This window comes from Dendropsophus ebraccatus, chromosome 5, assembly GCF_027789765.1.
Source record: "Dendropsophus ebraccatus isolate aDenEbr1 chromosome 5, aDenEbr1.pat, whole genome shotgun sequence".
In the NCBI taxonomy this organism is placed as follows: Eukaryota; Metazoa; Chordata; class Amphibia; order Anura; family Hylidae; genus Dendropsophus; species Dendropsophus ebraccatus.
The window spans coordinates 66,668,864-66,695,880 of record NC_091458.1 but is presented as its reverse complement, the minus strand read 5'-3'; the positions used below and the strand labels follow the sequence as shown (position 1 = coordinate 66,695,880).

At 43.2% G+C, this 27,017-nt stretch overlaps 1 protein-coding gene and 1 long non-coding RNA gene across 4 annotated transcripts in view; one reads left to right on the top strand and one right to left on the bottom strand.

Moving 5' to 3' along the window:
- Positions 1–1,724: 1,724 nt before the first annotated feature.
- Positions 1,725–27,017, bottom strand: DNAJC14 (DnaJ heat shock protein family (Hsp40) member C14). 3 transcript variants are annotated; one of them, XM_069970476.1, is made up of 8 exons: positions 26,844–27,017; positions 24,837–24,863; positions 20,751–22,208; positions 18,682–18,788; positions 14,900–15,019; positions 13,826–13,986; positions 11,564–11,666; positions 1,725–7,274 (listed from the first exon to the last, which is right to left on the bottom strand). In XM_069970476.1, the coding sequence occupies exons 3-8, from the start codon at positions 22,140–22,142 to the stop codon at positions 7,034–7,036; spliced, it is 2,124 nt and encodes a 707-aa protein (XP_069826577.1). In that variant the 5' UTR covers positions 22,143–22,208; positions 24,837–24,863; positions 26,844–27,017; the 3' UTR covers positions 1,725–7,033. The 3 variants fall into 3 exon arrangements, with proteins under 3 accessions (XP_069826577.1, XP_069826576.1, XP_069826578.1); XM_069970475.1 differs by lacking the exon at positions 24,837–24,863; XM_069970477.1 differs by lacking the exons at positions 24,837–24,863; positions 26,844–27,017 and adding an exon at positions 25,003–25,022.
- LOC138792726 (uncharacterized) overlaps positions 19,647–27,017 on the top strand; it is a 32,706-nt gene continuing 25,335 nt past the window's right edge. The window contains exon 1 of the long non-coding RNA XR_011363178.1: positions 19,647–19,756. This is a non-coding gene — a long non-coding RNA (uncharacterized lncRNA). The remainder of the gene's footprint in view (positions 19,757–27,017) is intronic.

Here is a 27,017-nt window from a genome sequence, read left to right as displayed (position 1 = left end):
CAGCACGCTTGGCCCAATTACTTTTGGTCAATACCACAAGCACAGCCCCTAGTTGGGTTCAATTGGAATCGGATCTGGTCTCGCCTTACTCCCTACCAGCATTAATGTGGTCTTGTCTGCCCACTTTACCCAGTCTGCATGCCTCGGCCCAAATAGTGCTTTATTCTCTTGCACTTTGGAGAAGGGTGCGATTTATATATAAGCTACAATCTGCTGTTTCCCCGTTGTCTCCCTTGTTCGGTAATCCTCATTTTCCTCCTGGTTTACTGCGGTCCCAGTTTACCTGGTGAAAAACTAAAAAGTTGTTCAGACTACAGGACTTCTTGAGTAGGAAAAGTCTATATACTGCGGAGGAATGTGTTCGCCAGTTTAGTCCATCTGAAACATACCGATTACAACAGATCTACTAGTTTTTCACTTCACTTAAAGCAGTGGGGGTTAAGATCTCCCCGACTGATTTTGAGAGGTTAGCCTTATATACTCCTGATAGGGTGGGAATGCTTTCATTTTTGAATGCACTCCCCCCTGGCCATAAACTTCCCTACATGACTCAGTGGGAGTCAGATTTACATATTACCATGTCCCCCCTTCAGTGGCAGACCAGTAGTGAACTGCTTAGCAAAGGAAGCTGCCAAGTAGCGCTTGCTGAAACTGCTCCTAAGGTTCTCCACAGGGCGTACTATGTTCCAGCTAAGTTGCATATAATATACCCTGATGTTTCTCCACTTTGCTTTCGTGGCTGTCAAACCATTGGCAACATGCACCACATTTGGTGGTCGTGCCCTGTGATGCAAACTATGTGGTCACAGGTGGTTCAGCTGGTGGTGGACGTAGTTGGCTTCTCCTTCCCTAAACGCCTCAGGCTTGTCTGTTTGGAGTTAAACCTTCACGTATGCCGTATAGATTGTTTAAACTGACTCAATTCATTCTACTGGCTGCCAGAATATACATAGCCTCCTATTGGAAAAAAAAACAACAACTCTTCTTCACTTGAATAAAGTGAAGGACCGTATTAATGATATGTTGTCTGAAAAAATTACCGCAATTAGAGGGGACACAGTAGATGCATTTGAGAAGACTTGGAGACCATTGTATACCTCGTCTCATGTGAAGGACATTTCATATTATATTACTACCATATGTTGAACTTCGTGTAATAGTAATGTTAAAAGGCAACAATCAGATTGTTGTCTTTTAACATTGTGAAAGACCAACGGTGCGGATAGCAACGATCTGCTGCCGCAGCTATCTTCTGTGGGCTGTCTGGACCATCTAACGATCAATTTCAACAGTGTGTGAACATAGCCTTTCTGTGCTTTCAATCCACTCCTGGTTTTGGTTGCAAAATACTGACCAAAATTACTGTGTTTGAACAAAGCCTAAAAGTTCACTAAAGAGAAATGTTGTGTTAACCAGACACACTTCTATTACAATACTAAATGTTCACAAAACTATCATGCTATTGAGTGCACATCTAAAATGTCTCTACAGTGTGATAAATAGGAATGACAGAAACTGTAATGTGAGGCCATCAGTAATTTCAGTGCAGAACTGTTGAGCTGTTCAAGCTCATAATTATAGCCATCAAAATGACAGTACTGTGTATCCAATAGGACAATGATAACAGAATTTCCCGCTTGCTGAAATATAATGCAGTGGAGTCTAAGTATTGTCTTCCAAGTCACCTTCATACAACTCAAGAAACAAAGCCAAAAGATCATCATTCAAAGCATAAAAGTTTTAATTTAACAAAATATTATACAAGACCATTTTAACCCCTCAATCCTGAAGATCAACCCATACTGTAATTTTTTAATACACGCACATTTTAACTGTTCCTTCTGTGAAATGCAGTCTGGAGATTTAAGTAAAGACATTGTAAACAAGCTGCATTGTAAGGGTAGTTTCACACGTACCGTATTTTCTGCTGCAGATCCGCAGCAGATTTGACTAAATGAATGAACACAGCATTAAATCTGCACTGTAAAATCCGCTGTGGATCAGCTGCGATACGGTACGTGTGAAGCTACCCTAGGGGTGCCTTCACACCTACCGGATCCGCAGCAGATTTTCATGCTGCGAGTTTGCAGCGAAATCAGCTGCGGATCCTGTACTGTGAAGCTCAATGGGTCCCATACACGCAGCGGATCCGCTGCCTGCTTGGGACCCGGCCCCTTTGACCCCTGCGCCGCCGCCGGCCACCCGCGGCTTCCAGCGCCAGCCCCCATAAACCCCCGCACGATCGCCGCCCCGGCCCCCCCGCACGCCCGATCGCAGCCGCGGCCCCGAGCATACATCACCTGCTCGGGCTGTGGCTGTGTGATTCTCCCGGCTCCCCTGCACGCATCACACAGCCAGGCCCCGAGCAGGTGATGTATGCTCGGGGCTGCGATCGGGCGTGCAGGGGTTTAAGGGGGCCAGGGCTGTAAGCTGCGGGCGGCCGGCGTGCAGGGGTTAAATGCAGGCAGCGGATCCGCTGCGTGTATGGACCCATTGAACTTCACAGTACAGAATCCGCAGCCGATTTCGCTGCAAACTTGCAGCATGAAAATCCGCTGCGGATCCTGTAGGTGTGAACGCACCCTAAGAGAGAGATCTATGAAAAAAAAAAGCTGTACACCTGATTTTTTTCAAGTATTAAAAAGAGCCTGTCACTACATTTGAAGCCTACATGCAAAAAAGCATGTCCTTACCCAGCTGGGACTTAGCTTCACAAATCTGCTTATATCAATTCCAGAGAAATCTAGGACAGATGTAGCTCTGAACATACTGCACCAGAGCACAGCGAGGTCTACACTCATTTACTTCATCGCTGCAATGTGCACAGCAAGCTGTACTGGCGTAAATTTCGGCACAATGTGCACACACACAAGAGCTACTGGTGGAATAAAATAATAGGGCAGCTGTACTCGATATAGATAGCTATGAGATGCCAAACTGCAGCTGTATAAGGAAATGCTGGTGATTTAGCAACCTCAAAGGTTGCAAAAGGCTCCTTTCAAAAAATGTTCTCAATCTAATTTTTTTTTGCAAAGAATATGATAGGCGCAGCAGAGATAAAGAAAGTCCTGCCAGTGTACCTTGCAGTCTCTGTACCCTCTGCTGAAGGGAAATGTGTCCTTCAACAGAAGACCTGGGCAAAAAACAAACGGTTGTATAAAAAAAAAAAAAATTGTTAAATGGTGTTATCCAGGCATAAGGCCCTATTACAGACAAATCAGGCCGCTTCGGACGATTATCATTCAGTCCAATAGAGACAATGATCAGCTGACGAAATGATCATCTGCTTATCTTTCTTTAGGTCCACACCTAAAATCATCATCTGCCGACCATGCATTGCTACGTGTAACAGCGATGCACGGCTGACAGCTAAGAACTGAATAAACTGTTATACCACCATTACCTCTCCATAATCCCGGTCTTCTCCTGCCCTCTGCAGCTTCTCTGAGCTGACAGGCTGCTCAGCCAATCACTGGCCGGGACCGCTGCAGAACATGAATGGCTGTGTGGCCTGTCAGCTCAGAGAAGCTACAGCTCGCAGTGCCGGGAAGCAAGCAGAGGGCAAGAGAAGACCGGGAGCATGAAGAGGTAATGTTGTAACAGTTTAGGGCAAGGGCTGCACAGACATCGTTAACTATGTCTGTCCAGCCCTTGCTAAATGATCATCAAGCAGTAGAATAGGCTCAGTAAACAAGCATCAATCTAGCAGATTGGCGCCCGTTTACATTATTGATCGGGTCGTCATCGGCCTGTGTAATAGGACCCTTAGAATAAGATGTCTGCTTTCTTCTAGAAACAGCACCTTTCCTGTCCTCAGTTTAGGTGTGGTTTTGCAGCTCAGTACCAGACACAACCTGAGGACAGGGGAGGTGGTGTTTTTACAAGAAAGTAGCTGTGCTTTTCTAATCCTGGATAGTTGTACATTGCCTGAGTTTTTAAGCAATGCCCAGAAACTGGCCTATCAGTACAAAGCCTAATTATGGGATTGTAATGATAGCAAAGAAAGTAGACAACAGCATAGCAGCAGTCAGGTTGTTGCAATTCCCATTGCATATTGAGGACAATGTCATGCGTCAGTAATGGGGGGGCAAAAAGTAGGAAGGAAAGGCTGGAAGGCAGATCTCTCACATGTATGCAATTTCAATGGTGGAAGTTTATCAAAACATTACAGAAGTGCCTCTCCAGTAAGTAAGAACTGGAACCTGATTGGTTGCTATGATATACTGCAGCACAAATTATAATATATATATATATATATATATATATATATATATATATATATATATATATATATATATATATATATATACACACACACCAGTTTTGATAAATCCGGCTGCCACTAATCGTTCACAGAATATAAAGATCAAATTCAATGCTATATATGTATAATATATGTATTTTTAACTGTTACAGTAACATATAACATTATCCTGAGTTAGACAATGCCTATACATAATTTTACAGCAGCAGCAGCAAGTGAACAACAGGTTGACTATACCTCAGTATTAAATTCCTTCAGCACGATCACTACAGTATGAGGGTGAGCCTCTGGGCTGGGAGATTACACACTTGTACAATCAGGAAATATAAAATATTCAGAAACAAAACATATCTTGTTAAATTTGATTGTCCTAGAAACCGTTCCTGCAGAAATTTGCTATACAGTGGGATCAATATATAAATGGCTATCCCAGGCAAAAAATGAGAAGACAGAGCAGCCACAAACTCCATCCCTAATATTAAATACTGTTACAAAGAAGCTTGGGGACGGCTTTCTTATGTCATTTGCCTGAGTAACGGAACAAAAGCAGATGGGCCAAGTAACAAATTTTTAAAAATGACCATGAAAATAAACGCTTAGAACAGAAAATTTATGGTGACGATTAAAACACTTTCTTTCTTATTTTATGTAAACAAGGGCTTTTCTGGTGAGATTATTTTTTATACAACAGTCTAGGTGCTGCATAATGCATTATAAAAAAAAAAAAATGCATACTCACCTGTCATGGTTCCCCGCCACTGCTGTTCCAATGGTGCCCAGTCCCCAATGCTTGCCACTTCTTCCTGCGATGTCCTGTTTGTGCAGGAACTTTCTAATCAGCCAATTAGCTTATGGGACACCATAAGAAGAAGAAAAAGGCAAAGAGCATTGGGGACCAGCACCCTTGGAATTTAAGTAGCAGGGGATCTGGACAGGCAAGTATGTTTTATTTATTCTTTTTTTTTTTTTTTTGCAGTACCCAAACTCATTTATTAAAAAATTAAAACATTGTAAAATTTCCCACCATAAAACGAAACCCTCAAATCTATTTTGTCCAGAAGAATTCTGGAATTGTATTATAAGTTGTGCTACAATAGTATTCTTGACTTATCATTCGTTTTAAAGACTTTCTGATTAAAGAGCTAAAAGGGGTTCTCCAAGATAAAAGGAACTGCTTATTTTGCCCTGCTGCTGTCAGTGGGCTGCTGCGATTACAGTTTAACCACATTCAAGTCAATGGAGCCGAGCTGCAATATCAGGCACTGCCATTTTACAAGAGTTGCATGTTAAGTCTAGGATCACAGCAGAAAGTCTGTGTGTTCTGTGGAGAGCTGGGAGTGCATGTGCTATCCCCCAGCTATGCATACTTTAACACATTGGTTTCTGCAATAGCCAGTAATTTCAATTAGGATGTGTGGTCTCCTCTCCATTAAAGATAAGGGAAATGAAATACTCTTGTTCTCAAGGCCAGTACTCATCCTAGTTGCAGTTCCCATCTATGTGTCATCAGAGAGGTAATAAAAGCCTTTTGTCAGAAAAAAACCCTTAAGCACATTTAATCTTATTCTACCTATATGGTCTTAGGGTACTATTACACCAACAGATCTGACGAAAGATTATCTGCCAAAGATTTGAAGCCAAACCCAGGAACAGACTATAATCAGAGAGCAGGTCATAAAGGAAAGACTGGATTTCTCCTCTTTTCAAATCCACTCCTGGGTTTGGCTTCAAATCTTTGGCAGATAATCTGTCGTCAGATCTGTTGGTGTAATAGTACCCTTATTGTGACTTTTAATGCAGTGCACAGACCAGTGCAATAAAAACATAGTAACTAGAGATGAGCAAACCTCGAGCATGCTTGAGTCGATCCGCACCCGAACTTTCGGCATTTGATAGCGGTGGCTGCTGAACTTGGATAAAGCCCTAAGGCTATGTGGAAATCATGGATATAGTCATTGGCTGTATCCATGTTTTCCAGACAACCTTTGAGCTTTATCCAAGTTCAGCAGCCCCAGCTAATCAAATACCGAACGTTCGGGTTTGGATCGACTCGAACCCGGTTCGCTCATCTCTAATAGTAACACGCAAAACAAACAAACAAAAAAAAACTAGTGCAGAGAAACAGAAAACAAAATGGAATAACTGGCTGCATGTCTGCCTCTGTAGTAACTTCCTTGTATGATGTAGTGAAAAAAAAAACTGATGTGTCCACTTCCTTCTGCTTTTATGGATCGTAATATAATTCAAAGCAATTTCTTGAACCTGGTAAAAGGCTAACCAAAGCAAAACCATAGTAAAGTCCCAGTTCCTATGTATGGGACTCTCTGGGAGAGAGAGGAATTTCTGTGCAGGTGCACGTCCATACATTCTACTGAAGTCCATGCACCCAATAGACTACATGCACAGTGATGTCTTCCTCTCTCTCCAGAAGGTTATCTACACCAGGTATCTTTGGTATGATGAGTAGATAAGGTTTCTTTTTATTTAAAAAATAAAACAACTGATCTGTTGAAAGGTACTTGCAAGGGAAAGCTTCTCTGGTCTCCATGGCAATTGGAGAATAGACAAAATCCTAGGATGTAAATTAAAGAATATGTTTTCATTTGAGTGGTGTTTAAAGCCCTTGACAGCTCGGTTCCTGTCAGTGTACTGTAGTCTGACTCGAAATCACTAGACACTTAACAGTGTGAGGAAAGTTGTGCATCTCTTGTATTTGCCCCTCTTCTCTGCTTCACGTTCACATTTAGCGTTTGAATGGATAGAGGATGCTCATCTCTGTACAGGGCGTCTCATTTTCTTCTTTCTCTTGGACTTTGTTTCACTCTTGGGAGCAGTGTCAGGTTTAGATGGGGCAGGAGACTGAGAACCATGTGGTGGTGGCGGCGGCTGCGACTGCTGGGGAGGTGTGAAGATGTTCCCATTGGGCATCTGACCAGGAGAGCCTTGGAATATCCTGTTCAAGAGATTCTGTAAATCAGCAACAGAGGTTGGACTGCTTTCTGATGGTGCTCTAGAAAGAGAGAACAGGTTCATAAAATGGAAGACATGTTGCAAGACAAAGACTGTGACCCATCTAGTCTATGCGGTTATAAGACAAAAATGCATAGGTATGATAAATATTTTTATCCAAGTGCGGCACAGTACAACTGTGACAATTCAGTGTATTCTGGACCACTTATCATGCAGCATAACTCAAAACTACTGAACACACAGAAAGGAAAAGGAAACCTTCACTACCAGAATATAGCCCTGTCTAATAATAAACCACCAATAATTGCAAGTGATTTTTGCAAGAAAAATTCTATAGAATGTTAAATGGTTTCAGAAGTCTTAAAGCTTTAGATAAGAATATTTAAATAATTCTTAATATGTTATTCCATGGATCTAAGATTAATAATAATAATGCTTTATTTGTATATTGCCAACTAATTCCGCAGCACCTCACATACTTTGTAAATACATGAATGATATGGTGATATTGTCCCTGTCCCCATTAGGGCTAACAATCTAAATTGCCTATTGTATATTGTATGTTTTGGGTGTGGGAAGAAACTCACACAAACATGGAGAGAACATACAAACTCTTTGCAGATGTTGCCCTTGGTGGGATTTCAACCCAGGACCCCGGTGCTAACCACTGATTTAGAAATGACTATTAGTCAGCAACACTTCAAAGAAGAAATTTTGAATCTGTTAATGGGGCTGCAGAGAAGTTACTGTGCTCAATTCCCTGACACTGCCAGTTTTCAGACCGCCTAGGTCACTGCCCTCTTTTCCCTCCGTCCTGTAGACAACTACAACAAGGACCACAGTATGGACCGAGCGCAGGGCAGTGGGCCGGGTAAGCATAGCATTTTTTATGTTTCCTGTAACCCCGACAAAATATGCTAAATTTCTCCTTGCCCGAAGAAGCCTTTGAAATGTTCTTTTTAAGGGTTTGAAAAAAAAATTTTTTATGGATATAAATCAAGAAAAGTATCCTCTTCTCAAGTACTTAACTTTGAAGTCTTGCTCCATTCACCGTGAATACGTCTGGTGGGTAACCCACTGATCTTTGGGAGGAATTATTCATTCCCTTTCCCTATTCCCAATTACACAACTTTGCCACTCTTAATGGGTGCGGGGAATGAAAAATTCACCCCTTAGTTTTAGATAATATGTGATGTAACATTGCATGAAAGATATGGGCAATAACTGCAGTGAATCATGATGTCATAAGCCAAACATGGCAGCAACCATAGATACGCCATGCATGACTCTAAGGGTCCATTAAACAGAAAGATTATCTGCCAAAGATTTGAAGCCAAAGCCAGGAATGGATTTAAAAAGGAGGAGAAATCTCAGGCTTTTCTTTATGACCTGATCTCTGTTTATAGTCTGTTCCTGGCTTTGGCTTCAAGTCTTTGGCAGATAATCTTTCTGTGTAAATGGACCCTTGATCCATATTATTATCATCATAATGTAGAGGACAAAGTCTCTATACAATCATACTTGATGAGGAGAACAGGGAAGCATGCAGCAGCATTTTGCCTTTCAAAATACAGAACCTTCACAAATTAATGGCTCTATCGGGTGCTGTTGACGTCTACTGTGCAATGGTTCTGGTACAAGATCATATTGGTGCTCCTACTGCAGGTGGGAAAGGAATCAAACTAAAATATCAGATATTTGTTTTGAGTTCCTGTGAGACCCATATATTATTAAACACCATACTAGATTAATTGTCTGTCTCACCAACTTTTACTTTAAGGAAGAAACAGCTACAGCTAAATCTTTTTTTTTTTTTTTTTTTATTCTTTTAATTATAGCATCACTGTTTTGCAAAACTTCTGACATGCCATAGAGACTTCAAAAGCCTGAACACTCAGAGCCAGACTGATAAAAACTTTTGACACGTCTACCGACATGTACCAATCAGGAGAAAGATCCGGGAGAAGACCCTGCTACGCGCGGTCTTCTTCAAGGTCAGTGTCACATGATCAGTAAGGATTTTAATGGATCACTATGGAGCTCGACTGATTATGCAGAGACACAGCTGGGAGAGGACATGCTGCAACACGGTCTTCTCCCAGCTCGTTCTCCCGAATGGTACGGGTCTGAACACTCAGACCCGGACCAATCAAAACTGTCTCATTACTATAGGCCAGACAAGGGACAACTTTAACCCTATTTAAGGCCCTAAGGTGAAAGTATAGCGGTAACCCCTAGTCGCACAGGGTACGCTGGAGTACCCATTCTTAAAAGGGGTGACCCCTATCCCAGACTACCCCTTGGTTTTACCCTTAAAATTAGACCCTCAAAACTATTCCACTCCATTGTACACTTCCATCAAGTATATGGTATCATCAGGGAGATAAGGATAAAGAATTGATAGAATGAGTAAACTGTGGGAAAACATGGATACTGCCATAGGCTGTTTTCTACAAGACTCCCTAAAACTGCATCTCACTTGTTCAGCCACAGATACTCAAACGCAGAATGACTGGATTAGAGCATGCTCCAGTTGTGCTCATCTCTACTTAGCACCTCTGGGTGCTGGGGGGGGGGGGTGGAAAATAATAAAGTAAACTTAACTATTCTTGTGCCCCATAGATGTCCTGCAGCTCTTCTAGTTGCAATGTCACATATGTGGCTGTGTTATTGCTGGCTCAACCAATCAGAGACTGGGGGACACTGTCCCCCTCCCAGTCAGCAACTGGCTGAGGGGGCAATCACTCAGCTGGGCCGTGACATTGCAGCAAGAAGAACCAGGTACTCTGTTTCCAGCCGAAGATTACATCCAGCTCCAGGAGGGTGAGTTTACATGTTTATTATTTTCTCACCCCCTCCCACTAATAAAAGAGTAAACCTGTTTACAGTATACTTATGTGGCACCATTATGTGGCAGGGGAGAATAAGAGGATATCATTTTTTGTATGAAAACTGACTGAACAAAACTACCTCAAAACAAAACATGAAAAAAAATTATATCATTTTTGTTCCTTTTTTGACCATTTTCCCCTTAATGGAGAAGTCTGGTGAAAATTTTTTATTAAAGTATTGTATTGCCCCCCAAAAGTTATACAAATGACTAACATACACTTATTACGGAAAATGCTTATAAAGAGATTTTTTTTCCCCCCTGCACTTACCACTGCATCAAGGTTTCACTTCCTGGATAACATGGTGATGTAACGACCCGACTCCCAGAGCTGTGCGGGCTGTGGCTGCTGGAGAGGATGATGGCAGAGGGATGCTCAGTGTCCCTCCAGTGCCCTGTGTCCCTCAGTGTCCCCCTGCCATCATCCTCTCCAGGAGCCACAGCCCGCACAGCTCTGGGAGTCGGGTCGTGACAACACCATGTTATCCAGGAAGTGAAGCCTTGTTGCAGTAGTAAGTGCAGGGAAAAAAGCCCTTTATAAGCATTTCCCGTAATAAGTGTTTATTGGTAATTTGTATAACTTTTGGGGTACAATACAACACTTTTTTTGCTGGACTTCTCCTTTAAAAACAGAGTAATTTATTTCAGCCTCAATGTTAAAGCGTAACTGTCATTTCAGGGCCATTTTTCTGAAAACATTAAATATCAACAGTACAAGCGATTTTAAGAAACTCTGTAATAAGGTTTTATGTACTAAAAGAGTTTCCTTCTGGATTGAAAAAGCAATCTCCCAGCCTCCCCCCTCACATCAAATTTCAAGCAGGATTTCTGTGTCCATTATGTGGCTATGGAGAGGGGAGGGGCTGTTAGGAGTGACTGAGCACGGAGCAGTCCTGCACAGCACAACACCCTGCAAACTTCTCTCAGCAAGTTCATAGATAAGCACTAACCTTTCTGACACCTGAATTTAGCGTTTAAGGTGCCCAGAGAGTCTACAAACAGCTGACCTTCATGTCACCTCTTCCTGCTCCCTCATCTCCCACAGCCCCTCCCCCCTTCATAGGCTTACAATGGAGAGAGCAGAGTCCGTCTTCACTGGCTTCTCTGTAATAAAGGCGTGTTTGCCTGATAATGCACAGATAAGAAGTCAGGGGGGGGAGGCTGGTAGATTGCTTCTTGAGTACAGAAAGAGGCTTTTTTGGCTGATGAAACCTATTACAGAGTTTCTTAAAATCGCTTATACTACTGATTTCTGCAATAAAAAAAAAACATGACAGTTACGCTTTAAGTATTAAAGCCATGTAAAAAAATGGAGGTAAAGTAAAATGAACAGAACAAACAAATATAGTGGTGTTCCATAAGGGCTACATTGTGGTAGGTATCAAAGCCAATAACACCTTAAAAGGTTTTTCCTCCAACAATAAAAAAAAATTCCAAACCTCTGTCGTCCTGTGTTTGTAGGGTTTCTTGAGCCAAATGAAATGTGATATGGAACCCGGTGAGTGTCTGGTGAGATTCCCACACGTTGGCATCCTGCCCACTCTAAATGCGGAAAAAAGGAGTGCCATTAACAGCTGTAATTAAATCAGCCTAAGGGTTATTGCTATTACTTCACTATAGCTGCTGCATATGACTTGTTCATAAAGACAAGAAAAAACAACTAGGGGCCCTTTTACAGCTGCAAATAAGTGTCGATCAGCGAGATCTATGCTCATTTTCAGTGCCTTTATACAGCACAAGTAATCGTGCAGCCAGGCTGCAGGAATAACCACTGTATAGTTTCTGCAGCCATTACAATGCACAGGTATTGCCTACAAATCTCCTAGGAACACTCACCAACGATAATCGGCCCATGAAAAGGGCCTTAATCAGTGCTGTATTAACAGCTGTTGCTGCCCTAGGCACTAAACCTGAAGACGCCCCATCTTCACGCACCTATTGGCGATACCAGACCTGACCAATACCACCATACGCCCCACCCCCCTGGAAAAGACACCAGATTTACTGGCAAGTCTGAAAGGGAGGAGGGAAACTACAAAAATAAAAACAAAAAAAAATTGTTTTTTCTGTCCCCCTGCTCCCTGGTGCTGCCCCCCTGCAAGGTGCTGCCCTAGGCACCGGACCACGGGTGCCTACTGGTAAATACGGCCCTGGCCTTAATATAGTAAACTGTCAATTATCTGAAAGTTAAAGGGGTATTCCCATCTCAGAGTTGTGAAAAATCACTAGGACATGTCATCACTCTTTTATTGGTCTGGCTCCAATCTCTTGAGCCACCCACCCAGAATGAAGGAAAGTAGCCTTTGTTTAACCCCTTCAAGAAAGAGCCCTTTAATGCACGGATGTCCGGGTCAAATTAAAGTGACTCTGTACACACAATCTGACCCCCCCCCCCCAAACCGCTTGTACCTTCAGATAGCTTCTTTTAATCCAAGATCTGTCCTGGGGTCCGTTCGGCAGGTGATGCAGTTATTGTGCTAAAAAACTAATTTTAATTCTACAGTGCTGTGTCTAACGGCCGAGGCTTACATTTGTATATGCATTAGGCTGGCACACCCTCTCCTTCCCTCCTCCCCGCCCTCCTCAGCATTAGGAATGATCCAGGAACATTTACTGCTGTTTGAGCTTTGCACAGGTGTCTTAACAATCCAGCCTATGTTCATTATGCACACAGGTGGGGGAATAGGAAGCAATCTGCCTGGAGCATTCCTAATCATGAGGGTGGGGAGGAAGGACGGAGAGGTGGTGCCAGCCTAATGCATATACTAATGTAAGCCCCGGCCGTTAGACACAGCGCTGCCGGATTAAAAGTCGTTTTTAAAACAATAACTGCATTACCTGCCGAACGGACCCCAGGACAGATCTTGGATTAAAAGCAGCTATCCGAAGGTACAAGTGGTTTGGGGGGGACAGATTGTGGGTACAGAGTCACTTTAATGCTATGTTCTTCCCTGCCTTCTAAGAGCCATAGCGCTTTTATTTTTTTCACTTACAGGGCTGTTTGGGGTGCCATTTTTTTGCGCCATGATCCCTAGTTTTTATTAATATCAAATTGGTGTAACAGAAAAATTTTGATCGCTTTTTTTTTTTTTTTTGATATATAATTAAAAAAAAAAAAACAATCCTGGTGTGTTTTTTTATTTTTTGTTTACGCCATTCACCGTGCAGGAACAATAATGTAATATCTTAATAGATCAGACAATTGCAGTAAAAACATGCAATCATTAGATTGCAAGCACTGATCTATGCTATGCCATAGCATAGATCAGTGTTATCGGAGATCTATGCATAGAGCCTGCCTGAGAGCAGACTCTATAAATAGAACGACGATCCGACAGGATGGAGGTAAGAGGCATGGCAGCGGGGGTCCTGATCACTCAGTGACAGATGCTTGTTCTGTCACAGGGTACCTTAAACTCCGCGATCGCAGCTGCCTCTCATTACCCTCAGCTCCCCGGACACTGATGTGTGCAGGACCGCTCTCACTGCGGGGGTCCCGCACACATCTACAGCCCCTTCAGTGCAAGGAATGTGCATATACGTTCCTGCAGCAGGAACGTATATCTACGTATTGCTGATGGGAAGGGGTTAATGCCACATCCACTGTTTTACTTCTGCACAATGGACCCCTTTCACTCAGTTGTGCACTACAAAAGATGGGAAACCCCTTCCATATCTGCATATCTTCTCGATTTTGTTACCTGTTATGTCAAAAACTTTGCCCTGCATCATCGCAAAATAGGTGATCTTGAGTCCCAGCATGCTTGATTCAGCCCAGAAGTCACCCTCTTCTGCTGGATGCATTTTTCCACATTCAGCACAATAGCGCGCATTGGCAGGATCCCGATCCATTTCGAATCTCCTGCAACAGATAGAAAAACAAAGCAAAATATTAAAGATTTCCCCAGTCAATCTAATGGCCCTGTTACACCAACAGATATCTGAAAGATTTTTGCAGCCAAAGCCAGGAACAGAATATAAACAGAGAATAAGTCAAAGGAAAGACTATTTCTCCTCTTTTTAAATCCATTCCTGGCTTTGGCTGTAAAAATCTGTCAGATATCTGTGGTGTAACAGGGCTTTAAGAAGTGTGATTTGCTCAGTTGTCAAGAACAAGGCACTTGTTCTTGACAAGTCTGTGTCTGCCACAGAAGAGCAAAATCTAGTTTTTTTCGCATATCTGTGTCATGTTCGCCACATAGGAGGGCTTAGCTCAGAAGGGCAATGGCTTTGAGTGAGGAGGACATGGTCAACCCCTTGCTCCAAACTTACACCTGCTAGTTCATGTTTTTAACATATTTAACATTTTAGGCTACAACACAAGTAAATTCATCTTTTGTCACAAAATTCTGTGCCCATATTATACCTGTAATTTCCAACCCGAAACATTGTTGTAATTTCCAATAACTACAAAAATGTGTCTACATTATACCTGTGATAAAAGGTCTTTAAAAGGAGTTGTTTGGGAAAAATTCACAATTAGCCATGCTGCAGGGGAGCTTGTCAGTAATGTAGACCTGTCCCACTCTGCAGCTTGCTTAGTGCTGCTGTCAGTGTTTTAAAAATTTCCAATAACAAACTGTTCCCATCAGATATGGACAGTCAGCAGAGTCTATAGGAACGGGACATCATCACACTGACAGCTGCGCAGAACGGGCAGCCCGGGAACCAGCGGCTTTGGGGGGGCGGGGCAGGTAAGTATAAATTATTGCCATGTCCCCTGCAGCCCCGGCATCATGGCCGTATAAATCCCTTGTACTTTAACTGCATTGTACCTGTGCTTTCCCTGACACTTGCTGCACATCATGCTGTTCATTGCCTCTTTTAGATCATCTTGCAGCTTGGTGAGAAATTCATTCATGGACTTGGCCAGCTCAGTTTCCGACATTCGCTTCCTATAAAGAAACAGATGTAAAAAGAGAAACAATGCTTTAGCAGAAATCTTTTCCTATATTTTGTTCTTCAAGCATAGCAAAGTAGGCTTTTTACCTGCAATTTAAGTATATTTACAATAGCCACAAGGAGTGTTCTAGGAGGACTTTACATCCACATTACTTTCCATTTCTCCTCTGACGGAGAAGCAGGGAAATTTACACTTGGGTTCCCACCAAAAATTACAGCTGAGTACTAGGGGTCCCAACAATCTCTTTAATAGTTCTGGTGATGATCTAAATTAGTCATGTCAAACTCTGGCCGGCAGTGCCATTATTTTTGGCCCACTGAGTTTTTACATTGCTGTATTAAATCTGGCCCGCCTGACGTTGCAGCAGATTATAATATGGGTAGTGTGGACAGCTGCTTGGACTGGTTACTATATAAGACTATTTGGAGGGCTAGCTCCTACATAAGAGTATTGTAGAGAGCTGGCTATTATATAAAACTATGTGGGAGGGCTGGCTACTATACAGGAGACTATTTTAGGGAATGGCTTCTATAAGGGAGATCTGGCTAGGGATATTTGGGAGATCTGGCTACTTTCTAAGACTATTGGAGAGAGCTGGCTATTATATATAACTATGGGGGAGGGGTGGTATTGTATAAGAGACTATTTTACAGACTGGCTTATATATAAGAGACTATTGGGGAGGGCTGGCTACTTTATAAGAGACTATTTTAGGGGCTGACTTCTATATGAAGCACTATTGGGAGGGCTGGCTACTATACAAGACATTATTGGAAGGGCTGGCTAATATGTGGGGCACTATTGGGGAAGCTACTAAATGGGGCACAATTATGGGATTACCTACTGCTTGAAGGATATAATGGGTAACTACCATGTGGAGACATTTACTTTTGGATAGGCAGTGCCAGGAACGTTGCACGCTGCTCTGACAGTGCCAGAAACGCCGCGTGCAATCTTCATTAAATAATAAGGTTGGCCCACGACTTTCTCCAATTTTTTAATTTTGACCCACAGTTTGACACCCCAGATCTAAACCATGAACCGTGCCTCTATAAAGTAAACTACAAAATTACTGAAAGTGAATGGGGCCATTATGTGGTTCCCTGCATCCTTTAATTAGTACTGCAGCCCCTTCATTCTAAAGACTGGGGTGGTCCCAGCAGTCAGACATTCACCAATTAGAAAACAGCAGCATTACCTAGAGGTTAGGGATGCACAATGCACCGAAATATTGATACTACTATCGATAAAAAAAAATAAAAAAAAAATGGTACCAGGATTCCCTGGTATTTGATGCTTTATGTTAAGCTGCGCAACAGCGTGAGAACCTGCCATCTTCTCTGTGTGCCAGTTCCCCCTAGTAAAGCTGGTTCCCGTCTTTACACCGTAGTACACTAAGCTATCCCTACCAGCGTGTTGCTCTGGGAACATCAGGTCAACCAGAATGCCATACCATAGTGAAGACACCTGTGCTTCACTGCCGGGCTGAGAAGCCGCAGTGCTGGTAAAGTGCTATGGGCAGAGGAGAGGAGTGGCAAGCACCGGGCACAAGAATCTCCCTCCACAGGCACTGGGAATGCGGAGAAGGACACCGATTCCGGCCTGCCCAGGGACACCCGTGCATCACTGCTGGGCAGCTGCGGTATTAATGGCATTCTATGGGCTGAGAAGAGGAGCAGTGAGCACCGGGCACAAGCTTTACCCTCCTCAGGCACCGGGAATGAGTCCGAGTGGGTGAGCATGGTCCCGGGTTTGTGTCTATGTGCTGCCCAAGTTCTCACTAAAAAGGCAGGCAGGTCTTTTACTTTAATTGTAAAATAAAATATAAACTATATCACTGTAATAGCAGGACATGAAGAAAATAGATAACATGTCATGGGGGGCATTATATTTGATTATATATATATATATATATATATATATATATATATATATATATATATATATATACACACACACACACATACATATATATATATACACACACACACGTTATTAAGTATCGAAATGGTACTGTGACATCAATACTAGAGGTATAGCATCTCTTGATACAGTGTAAAACATCTATAATTTGTACAGGCCCAAAATTTAGGGCTTATTTCCACATTCCATCAAACACGGACAGCAAAGATAGGGAATCCCTGATGTGAAGTGTTTCCCCATACATCATGTGTCAATAGCATGCCGGGAGCAAGCCTGTGTCTCATTCATGTCTTTATTCATCGATTCCATTAATTCATCCATTCATTCATGCAAGAGATGAAATTTAGCCACATGTGGGTTTGTTGTTTTTGCACAACACCTGGGATCGGAGAGATCTCAGATCCCAGTCACTTCAGGTAGGAGTCAACTGTATAAACACAACCAGCACCTACCATGCATAGAGAGAACTCTATTGGGCATACTCCTTGCTGAAATGTTGATGTACATGTACATTAAACATTGGGGGATGGGTTAATTTTACACTCTTTGTAAAGTCTGAAGCAGCCAAACAAGCTACAAAATCCCTGCTTCCCTTTTAACAGCTGAAGTGTTAAGCAATACAATTTTGGCAGTTTGCAGGCTTCACCACTTGGAACTCACTGAAGATCCATTTAGTCATTTAGGCAAAACTGTATTATAAATCTATATTCAGTAAGCTTCTCCTTGGAACATATTTTAGGAGTCACTGTCAAAGAGATATGTCAAAAGTTTTGATCAGCCAGAGACTGGGTGTTCAGCCCCCAATAATAACTAGAATGAAGCTAGGGAGATGAACAGCTTGGCACTTCTCCTATCTTGCTTGTTACTGCACAAAAGGGGCTTAATAATACGTCTATGGATCCCGTCTTGTACTGCATCGAAGAAACGGGGGGGGGGGGGGGGGGGAGGAAGCACTTAGCCAAGCACTTTTTCTAGCCAAGCACTTTTTCTGCCTCATTATAACAGTCGGCGAGGGTCTGAACACCCAAATCACAAACAATGAAAAGTTCTGCCATCTCTTGGACAGTGAAATTTTAATGAAACCAGCAGAAAAAAATTATTTTAGGCCTCTTGCACACAGTGACATCATCATACAGTTTGTTATCAATGCGATTTTTCTGTTGGATTTATACATAGCTTCTAGGGGGGAAATGTCTCCATATACACTGAAGTACACACAGTCTCCCCCACTGGACATGCAGGGCATATTTGTTGAGTCAGCAGACGCACATTGCATGATCAGTTCTATTTAAATACCTGCTGGGTGCATGTAATTCTCTAAATACATGATTAGTATAACATACAGTAGTCTGTGACATCAAGCAAGACGCCACTGTGGTAGATGATTGGCTGAGCGGACTGTCACTTCAGTAGAGAGCTTGTCTCAGAAGACGACAGAGCTGCAGGGGACCAGATGTCGTCGTAGTGGGAGCCCCAGGGGACTCCGGTGGATGTTATATTTTATTTTTAACTTTCATACCCGCGCCCCCCCCCCCCCTTTTGAGTGTCTGGATAAGCCTTTTAGATTCTTCTTTAGATCACATGACATCATTCTCTCATACTGAGGAATGCCTAGTGCAGATGTGACTGAGAAACATTTAAATGTCAATATGTGCCAAGGAGATTTTGTCTTCCAGTGGAAACTCATTACTACAAATGTCTTGCAAGAGATCCTTTCATCTCTAGACTTACAGCTCATACTCTTTTCTCTTCTCCGGGTTACTGACTGTATCCCAGGCAGCACGTAAAACCTTAAAAGCTTCTTCTGCGCGAGGATGATTGTTCTTGTCTGGATGAACCTGTCCGAAAAAATAAAGAATACCCATTGACAACAAAGAGGAAAGGATGCTTCATGACGGTAAAAGATCAGATATTTAATGCGGCAACTAAAAAGTGCTGTTCAGGAATGCTGGGGCATCTTCAATCATTTTTAGCAACACAGCCATTTTGATCTATACCACAGCCCTGTGTTTCCTATGTACAACACTGATTGTGACTCACTCACACACAGGCCTATGACTAACTATACAAGACCAGTCACAGCAACCAAGGGGGCCTTCAGAAGGTCTTGGGCAGCTGTAAAAACGGACTGGCACCCCTCTATCTTGTTACAGGGAATAGTACGACCCCCTATACCACAGCGTGTTAAAGCGTTGGTGTCAGTTTTGACAGCAGCATTTGAATGGTTAAATTATCACTCCGGTCCTAGCAGCTGTGGCAGGAGCCTGGATGTATATGTCAGATGAGGTCTTGTCATGTCGGTGAAGTGAAAGAAGATCCTCCGCTGATGCTACTGTGCAGCAGTAGCGATGTCCTCTCCTCATCCAATTTTAGCGCACCTCTGGGGCTAAATTCTAATTTACAATTTTGATTTAGAATCAGAAAATCCTTAAAAGGGGTGGTGTCACAAAGAAAACTAGGTCTGTACCAATGCATTATGTTGAATGAAACATTTCAAATTTACAATCATTTCTTAAAATGTATTGTTTGAGAGATATGGACTCAGTAATCCCCCCCCATGTGCTGCCTTGTTTCATAACCCTGTTGCCCTTGGTAACAGCCAACCAGGAATCCACTAGGTTGTGTCACACATGCTCAGTTCAATCGCAGTCACATGATCTGTCTCATTTGTACTGGCAGTTGGTTTTCACTTTCCATACAAGCAAGAGGTATTGTGGGAAAGTGTCTGCACTGTTGCATGGCAACCACAGGGTCACATGTCAGAGAGGAAACCAGGAAGAAATCAGATGCATAGAGAAGAAAAATGGTACAGTGATGCAAGATTCTTAACTAAAAATAGCACATCTGTTCTCCTTTACACATCTGTATGTGCTAGATATCTAATTCTACCTTTTTTGCTTAGTGACACCACCCCTTTAAATGGTAAATTAATCACCGAGCCCTAGTTGTCAGCATCAATTCCTTTCTTACGTCCTAATGCCAACACGGCTGACGACATCTCGGCCACATGTATTTATTCACAAATATCTATAATGTATTTTAAGTCTTCTTACAAACTCAAGCGTACTACTATATGTTACAGGCTGCTTACTTTCCTGTGGAAAACAACCCCTCTAAACCACTGCAAACTAAATTTGTGTGTGCGGGCATTTTGGCTTCTCTAAATCCCATGAAGCTTAACAAATGGCCAGTGTAAAAGCTCTCTGAGAAACATGTTGAAGGGCGATAGGCAGATTTTATATAGTAACAGCACACTGCTCCACCATATACAGTGACATGGACATGTTTTGGTCCGGCTACATATGGTTTATACAATAGCAGTTCAAATGTTGTGTTTTTAACATTTTCTTTCTACCTGATACACAGATTTTATCTGTATGTTAGGTTAAAAGTTATATTTTAGTTGGGTCCCATTATAGGGGGCATTTGTCCCCAGGAAATATATATTTGTTTGGGGCATGTCATTGCTGCACCAATGGGGGACTGACCAGATCAACTGAAGTGGTGAGGTTTAGGGCTAGAGCTAAGGAATGACTTTGGTTACATGGCATGAAGAGTGCAATGTTGTACTTGCTAATAGCTGTTGGTGTGGTCACGTTGTGTTGCAATGCAACCGTTGCCTAAAGTTAAATCTAATGGATTTTTGCTTGCAGTTTGCATGCAGCCAATATGATTTGCTGTTGCCATGCAGCCCTAGCCCAAAGGTAAATATGGGAAAAAAGTTACAAATTAAAAAAAATATTATTTACAAAATCCTGAGTGATGAACTCTCTTAGGAATCTAAATAAAAAGGTACTTACCAATACTGCCAGCTGCCGGTAAGCTTTTTTAAGCTCTACATCACTAGCATCCATCTCTACTCCCAATACTTGAAATGGATTTAATTCCTCCTCTGGAATATCAACCATCGAAAGCAATCGTTCCACTTCCTGTCTGGGCTGGAAGCGGCCTCCTGGACTAGGTGATCCTGCTGAGGCCCATGTAGATTCTTTTTGTGTTGTTACCTTCGAAGGCCATAATTTCCCTGTCCATCTTCTAAACAGACTAACTACACGCCTACAGGTCCTGTTTTGTTTAACTGAGGCCCAGATCATATGTAACCTAGCAGAAATCCGTGATCTCCAGTTGCTATCTTCTCCAACTCTGTCCATTGTTTTCTTAATATACTCCCAACAAAGTCGAGCACAGCGCACTGAGAGCATGAGCAGCAGGAAGAGCAGAGCACACAACATTTTGAGAACACGTAAAATCCATGATCCACAATAGCAAACAAGGACCCAAAAATCCTTAGCACGAAGTTTTACCCATATTCCAAAGGCCAGTAATTGACTTTTTAGACTGCCCATGTCGTGAGCAGGAAGCCAGACCCTGATATATAACAGCATGCCGAGGGACTCCACACATTCACCTATCAACAGCACCAGATCAATAAGCACCTGAATACAATAATTTGAAAACTGAAGCAATGGCTGAGGAATAAGGGATCTCAGCTGGTGTTTCCCTTCTCCATGACTTTTTTTGCGACCAATTTTATGTTTGCCGCTGGAAGTAGGCGCTTGTCGACCATCCTTTTTTGACTCATCCCTTGAATTGTTCCGGGTCTTTCCTCTACGACCTCTTCTTCCACCTATTCCTTTGTAAGAATCATCCTCTCCTAGCCTCCCAGAAAATTCATCTTCACCTACCTCTTCCAATGACTGTCGCTGATAACATGAAAAATGCTGACAGTCCTGGCTACAGTTATGATGGCCAACATCAGAGTACTTACCACTAACCCACCCAGTACTCTCACTAATACAGCCACAACTAGAGTCGATAGGTAACGATGATGCTTGACCCTCACACACTGAAGTGTGTTTCTGTGGTTTAGATTCTTCTGTTGTAATACCGGAGAGATATTCTTTAGTCCACACCTCTCCAGTCACTTCATAATCTTGTGGAGCCCGGTCAGAGTCATGGAAGCAACTGTTCGTAGGCACAAGAAACTGATGGTTTCTAAACCCCCCTGATACCGTGTCTGGTGATCCATCACGATTGTGTTCAGCTGCAAGTCTTACATTTCCAAAAGCAGAAAGGCCACAGTTGTTTCCTGGTCTGGAAAGGTGTGCATCACTTCTTTCATGCGAGTTATTGCAATAAGGGTGTAATGGGGTGGCAAGTCCACGACTCTCGGTACTTGTCTGCCTCTCCATCTTTTCAGTCCCGCCAAGGGGGCAAGACAGATGCTAAGTCACTGCATTCATTGTTCTTCCTTTATCCTGCATAACAGACAAGAAGAGAACAATCAGCAGCAGCAAGTTACTCCACCAAGAAATAAACAGTCAACAAGTTGCTTATGTCACGCACTTTTCCATCAGTGTAGTCCCATATACCAGGCTAAGAGTCGCAACCCCCTATGGCAACAAAGCCAGGTATGCAGGATGTCAGTGAAAAGGAAGAGTTTGTGAAGTCACAGGTCATGTGAAGAGCTGGCAGAGTAGACATTATTTGCTGAATAAAAGCATGTACAAACAAACTTGTTAACTTTTTAATTTTTCTGTTGACATAGCAATATGAGGACTTGTCTTTGTATATTGGGTTGATGTATTAACTTTTTATAGAAGGAAAACAGAGGAAAACGCTTTTTTTCATGTTTAATACGCTAACTTTCTGTAGGCCGTGCCTACTTCAATAGTACGTTCTTGTGTAAATGTGTCAACTGCACTTGCAGTAGTATTTTATGTTTCATATTCTTCTCAGTTGTTTTCCTTCATCTTTCACAGTGGAAGGGAAAATGTATACTTCTCTCTGTATGGTGCCCAAGATGTTGTTTCACACCACCCACAGGTTATGTGCCAGAGATCTTAGTAATACGTGTATTTTCACTTCCCACAGTTGCTACTTCGACAAGTAGCAGTTCATAAGGTACAACTTCAGTAACTATATAGATAGATGGTGTAACTTTAGCTGTACAAGGTGTGATATGCTGAGACATCACCAAGCCATGGCCATCCCCATGACCTAACGCAGACTACTGTAAATAGACATGTCCGAAGAACACGAGAAGAGTCAGCACCGCACACCTACGCTCCGCATGTGATAAAAGGAAATGTCTTCCATACAACAGCAGCACGACAAATCACAGCGTAGGCAGAGGGTCTCAAAGAGAATTCTAGCTGTGTTTATAATAAAATCCACATAAAACACATTTCGGCAGCAATATCCGCCTTTTATGCTTGAAAATGGCGGGTATCCCTGCTGAAATGTCATGTTTTATGTGGACTTCATAATAAACATAGCTGGAATTCATGACCCTCAGACTACGTTGTGATTTGTGGTGCTGCTGTAAATAGCACATGTAATATATTCTGCTAACGGTGTGTGCAGGGTATTGTGGGTAATCTCGGACAAAGGGCCCTATTCCACAGGGGAGTGCGGCCACAAGAATGAAGAGGAGATGCCCGGACCCAGGTGAGTATAAGTGTTTGTTTTTTTATGTTATATGGGAGGAGGAACACAGGGGGTCTCTATACAGACGGGGGGAGCGCACAGGGGGTCTCTATAAAGACGGGGGGAGCGCACAGGGAGGCTATATACTACTGGGGGAAGCGCACAGGAGGGCTATATACTACTGGGGGAGCGCACAGGGGGGCTATTTACTACTGGAAGAGCGTACAAGGGGGCTATATACTACTGGGGGAGTACACAGGGGGACTATATACTACTGGGAGAGTACACAGGGGGACTATATACTACTGGGGGAGTACACAGGGGGACTATATACTACTGGGGGAGTACACAGGGGGACTATATACTACTGGGGGAGTACACAGGGGGACTATATAATGGCTGGTAATAGAGAAAAAAAAATGCCAGTTATCCCACTAATAAGCATCAATTCTGTATGTCAATAGTTCAACAACGTTTGTGAAACGTTAACAAAACACCACATTAACTACAAATGTTCACCTTAGACCTTCACCTGACAATAGACCCCAGTAAAAGGACCTTCACTAAAAGTTGTTGAGTACCCCTGGGATAGGAAATAACTAGCATTGCAGTGCTCTGCAATGCTTGGAAGTACAATAGTGAATGAATGGTGCTCTAGCCACATGTTCACTGCCACTCCATTCAATTAGAGGGCATTTGTTCTCCATCCTCTGTATCAGTGGAGGTCCTGGCAGTCGGATCCCATCATTAAATGAAAAATCACTCAAATCTAAGCGATATTCTGTGTGTATGCAGGCAAGGATCAAAGGACTAACGAAAATTTGTTCATATATTGCTGATCGCATCTTTTGAGCTCACCATGAAATCGTTCACTAATCTTTTGGTGTATGTACATATTGTTTGTTAATGTAATAGAGAACAGATCCAATCATAATTGGGATTGTAGGTAATGACTATAATTTTGTGTATTATGGTGAATGATTTCACGTTGCTTGCAATCGTTTAACGTTAACCGGAGAAAACTCAAAAACGCTTCGCCTAATAGGGCCCTAAGGATACCACTTATGGATCCATTCACACATACAGGAGGGATGTGCAGTGTATCCTGCAGGTATCAATCTAACTAAATGATGGGACAAGGCATCAAATCTGTTGCAGATCCTGTACATGCAAATGGACTCTTAAGGCCCTTTAAACAGGCAAATTATCATTAATAAATGTTTCTAGGAATGCTTATGTACCCGATTAGCCCACAAGTGAGCAAACGCCTGGCCGTCGGCTGATTTGATACCTCGTGTGGCCACTAAAATCGCTGTTAAAACTGGGAAATCAATTAACAGCACAAACAAAAAAGCGATCATTTGTGTGTCTAGGCCGCACAATTATTTGTGCCTTGTAAAGGTACTGCAGGTGCGTGCTGATCTCACTGATTGGCGCTAATTTGCAGCCGTACTCACCCGCATATCGGGATGTGTAAAAGGACCCTAAGTGAAGAAAAAAAAAAAATGAAAATCTGTGAATTGACTTTACCAATGTTTCACAAATTCCTAAAAGTCTATTCCCAGAACATACTACATTACGAAGATACATAACATTGTTACTAGTATTATAGTGAATTTTTACCTTCTTCTAGAAGTTCTCTTTGCCACACAATGATATACTGTCACGTGGCTCAAACTGCCGATCACACGCTGCCAGTGTACCATCACTGCCAATTGCCTGCTGTCTTATACTGCTCACATCCCACCATATTCAGTGCGACCATCTGACATGCCACTGAACATACAAATCATTGGTCTGAACCTGTGGTTCATGCCACATTGCTGCCACAGTCACAGAATGTCAGCCAACTAAAACATAATTGAGAACTTTCTTCAACAGCCCGTGCCCAATGTACTGGAGTGCAGCCATGCTGCCTATACATCGTGGTCTGACCCCAAGTACAGGAGTGCGGCCATGCTGCCTATACACCATGGTCTGACCCCATGTACAGGAGCGCGGCCATGCTGCCTATACATCATGGCCTGACCCCATGTACAGGAGTGCAGCCATGCTGCCTATACATCATGGTCTGACCCCAAGTACAGGAGTGCGGCCATGCTGCCTATACATCATGGTCTGACCCCAAGTACAGGAGTGCGGCCATGCTGCCTATACATCGTGGTCTGACCCCATGTACAGGAGTGCAGCCATGCTGCCTATACATCATGGTCTGACCCCATGTACAGGAGTGCGGCCATGCTGCCTATACATCATGGTCTGACCCCAAGTACAGGAGTGCGGCCATGCTGCCTATACATCATGGTCTGACCCCAAGTACAGGAGTGCGGCCATGCTGCCTATACATCGTGGTCTGACCCCATGTACAGGAGTGCAGCCATGCTGCCTATACATCATGGTCTGACCCCATGTACAGGAGTGCGGCCATGCTGCCTATACATCATGGTCTGACCCCAAGTACAGGAGTGCGGCCATGCTGCCTATACATCGTGGTCTGACCCCATGTACAGGAGTGCGGCCATGCTGCCTATACATCATGGTGTGACCCCAAGTACAGGAGTGCAGCCATGCTGCCTATACATCATGGTGTGACCCCATGTACTGGAGTGCAGCCATGCTGCCTATACACCATGGTCTGACCCCATGTACTGGAGCGCAGCCATGCTGCCTATACATCATGGTGTGACCCCAAGTACTGGAGCGCGGCCATGCTGCCTATACATCATGGTGTGACCCCAAGTACTGGAGCGCGGCCATGCTGCCTATACATCATGGTCTGACCCCAAGTACAGGAGCGCGGCCATGCTGCCTGTACATCATGGTCTGACCCCATGTACTGGAGCGCGGCCATGCTGCCTATACATCATGGTCTGACCCCCATGTACAGGAGTGCAGCCATGCTGTCTACACATCATGGTCTGACCTGCTTGTCAAACAAAACAGAGGTTGCTATGGGCGACTAGGACACTTATGAAGTGACAAGCTGTTACTATGGCATCACATTGGCCCCCTACAAATCGAGATAACAGATAAATAGGGATTGATGTGTGTGTGAGATAGAGGCAATAATATTTATATATATTCAGCACCACATCCTTCTCAGCCAGCATCTAGCACATTATATCTATATTACATATACTGATTATCAGTAGTCTCCTACCTGTGGCTTCCCAGCTGCTGAGAATCTACGCAGGGCATGCTGGGAGTTGTAGTTTGTCCACAGGTTGGAGACTACTGCTGTATATTATTACAGTGACTTCTTATGTACTGCACAACTAGATAGAAGTACAGAAGCCCCTGACCCTCTAAGGCTGTCAGTACCATCCACACGAGCCTTCCTATGTGCGGTACCGCTACATGTCACGTATGATGCATGACACAGTGAGAAGCTGGGGTCAGGCCGCTGTGTATAACATATGGAGACTGGGTGGGTCACCCGGACAGTGTGCATGTAACTCCCTTACCCTGCCGCGCTGCTCCGGTGTTGGGGCGACTCCCCTGCTAGCTGCACTCCGGTCACCGGTTACAGCTGGCCCCCTCCCCCCGGGTCGCTCTGAGCCGCTGCTACGAGCAGACACACTCTGCCCAACATCACTTCCGGGAGTGACGTGAGGGTAATGTCAACGTGAGCAATTACG

What these genes read in the sequence shown, in the direction of transcription:
- DNAJC14 (XM_069970476.1), bottom strand. Translation starts at nt 22,142, where the DNA reads ATGGAGAGGCAGACAAGTACCGAGAGTCGTGGACTTGCCACCCCATTA. An exon ending in AAGAGAAAAGAGTATGAGCT is followed by an intron (nt 15,020 to 18,681) that starts GTAAGTCTAGAG and finishes GTTTCTTTATAG; the next exon opens with GAAGCGAATGTCGGAAACTG. An exon ending in AAGTGTCAGGGAAAGCACAG is followed by an intron (nt 13,987 to 14,899) that starts GTACAATGCAGT and finishes TATCTGTTGCAG; the next exon opens with GAGATTCGAAATGGATCGGG.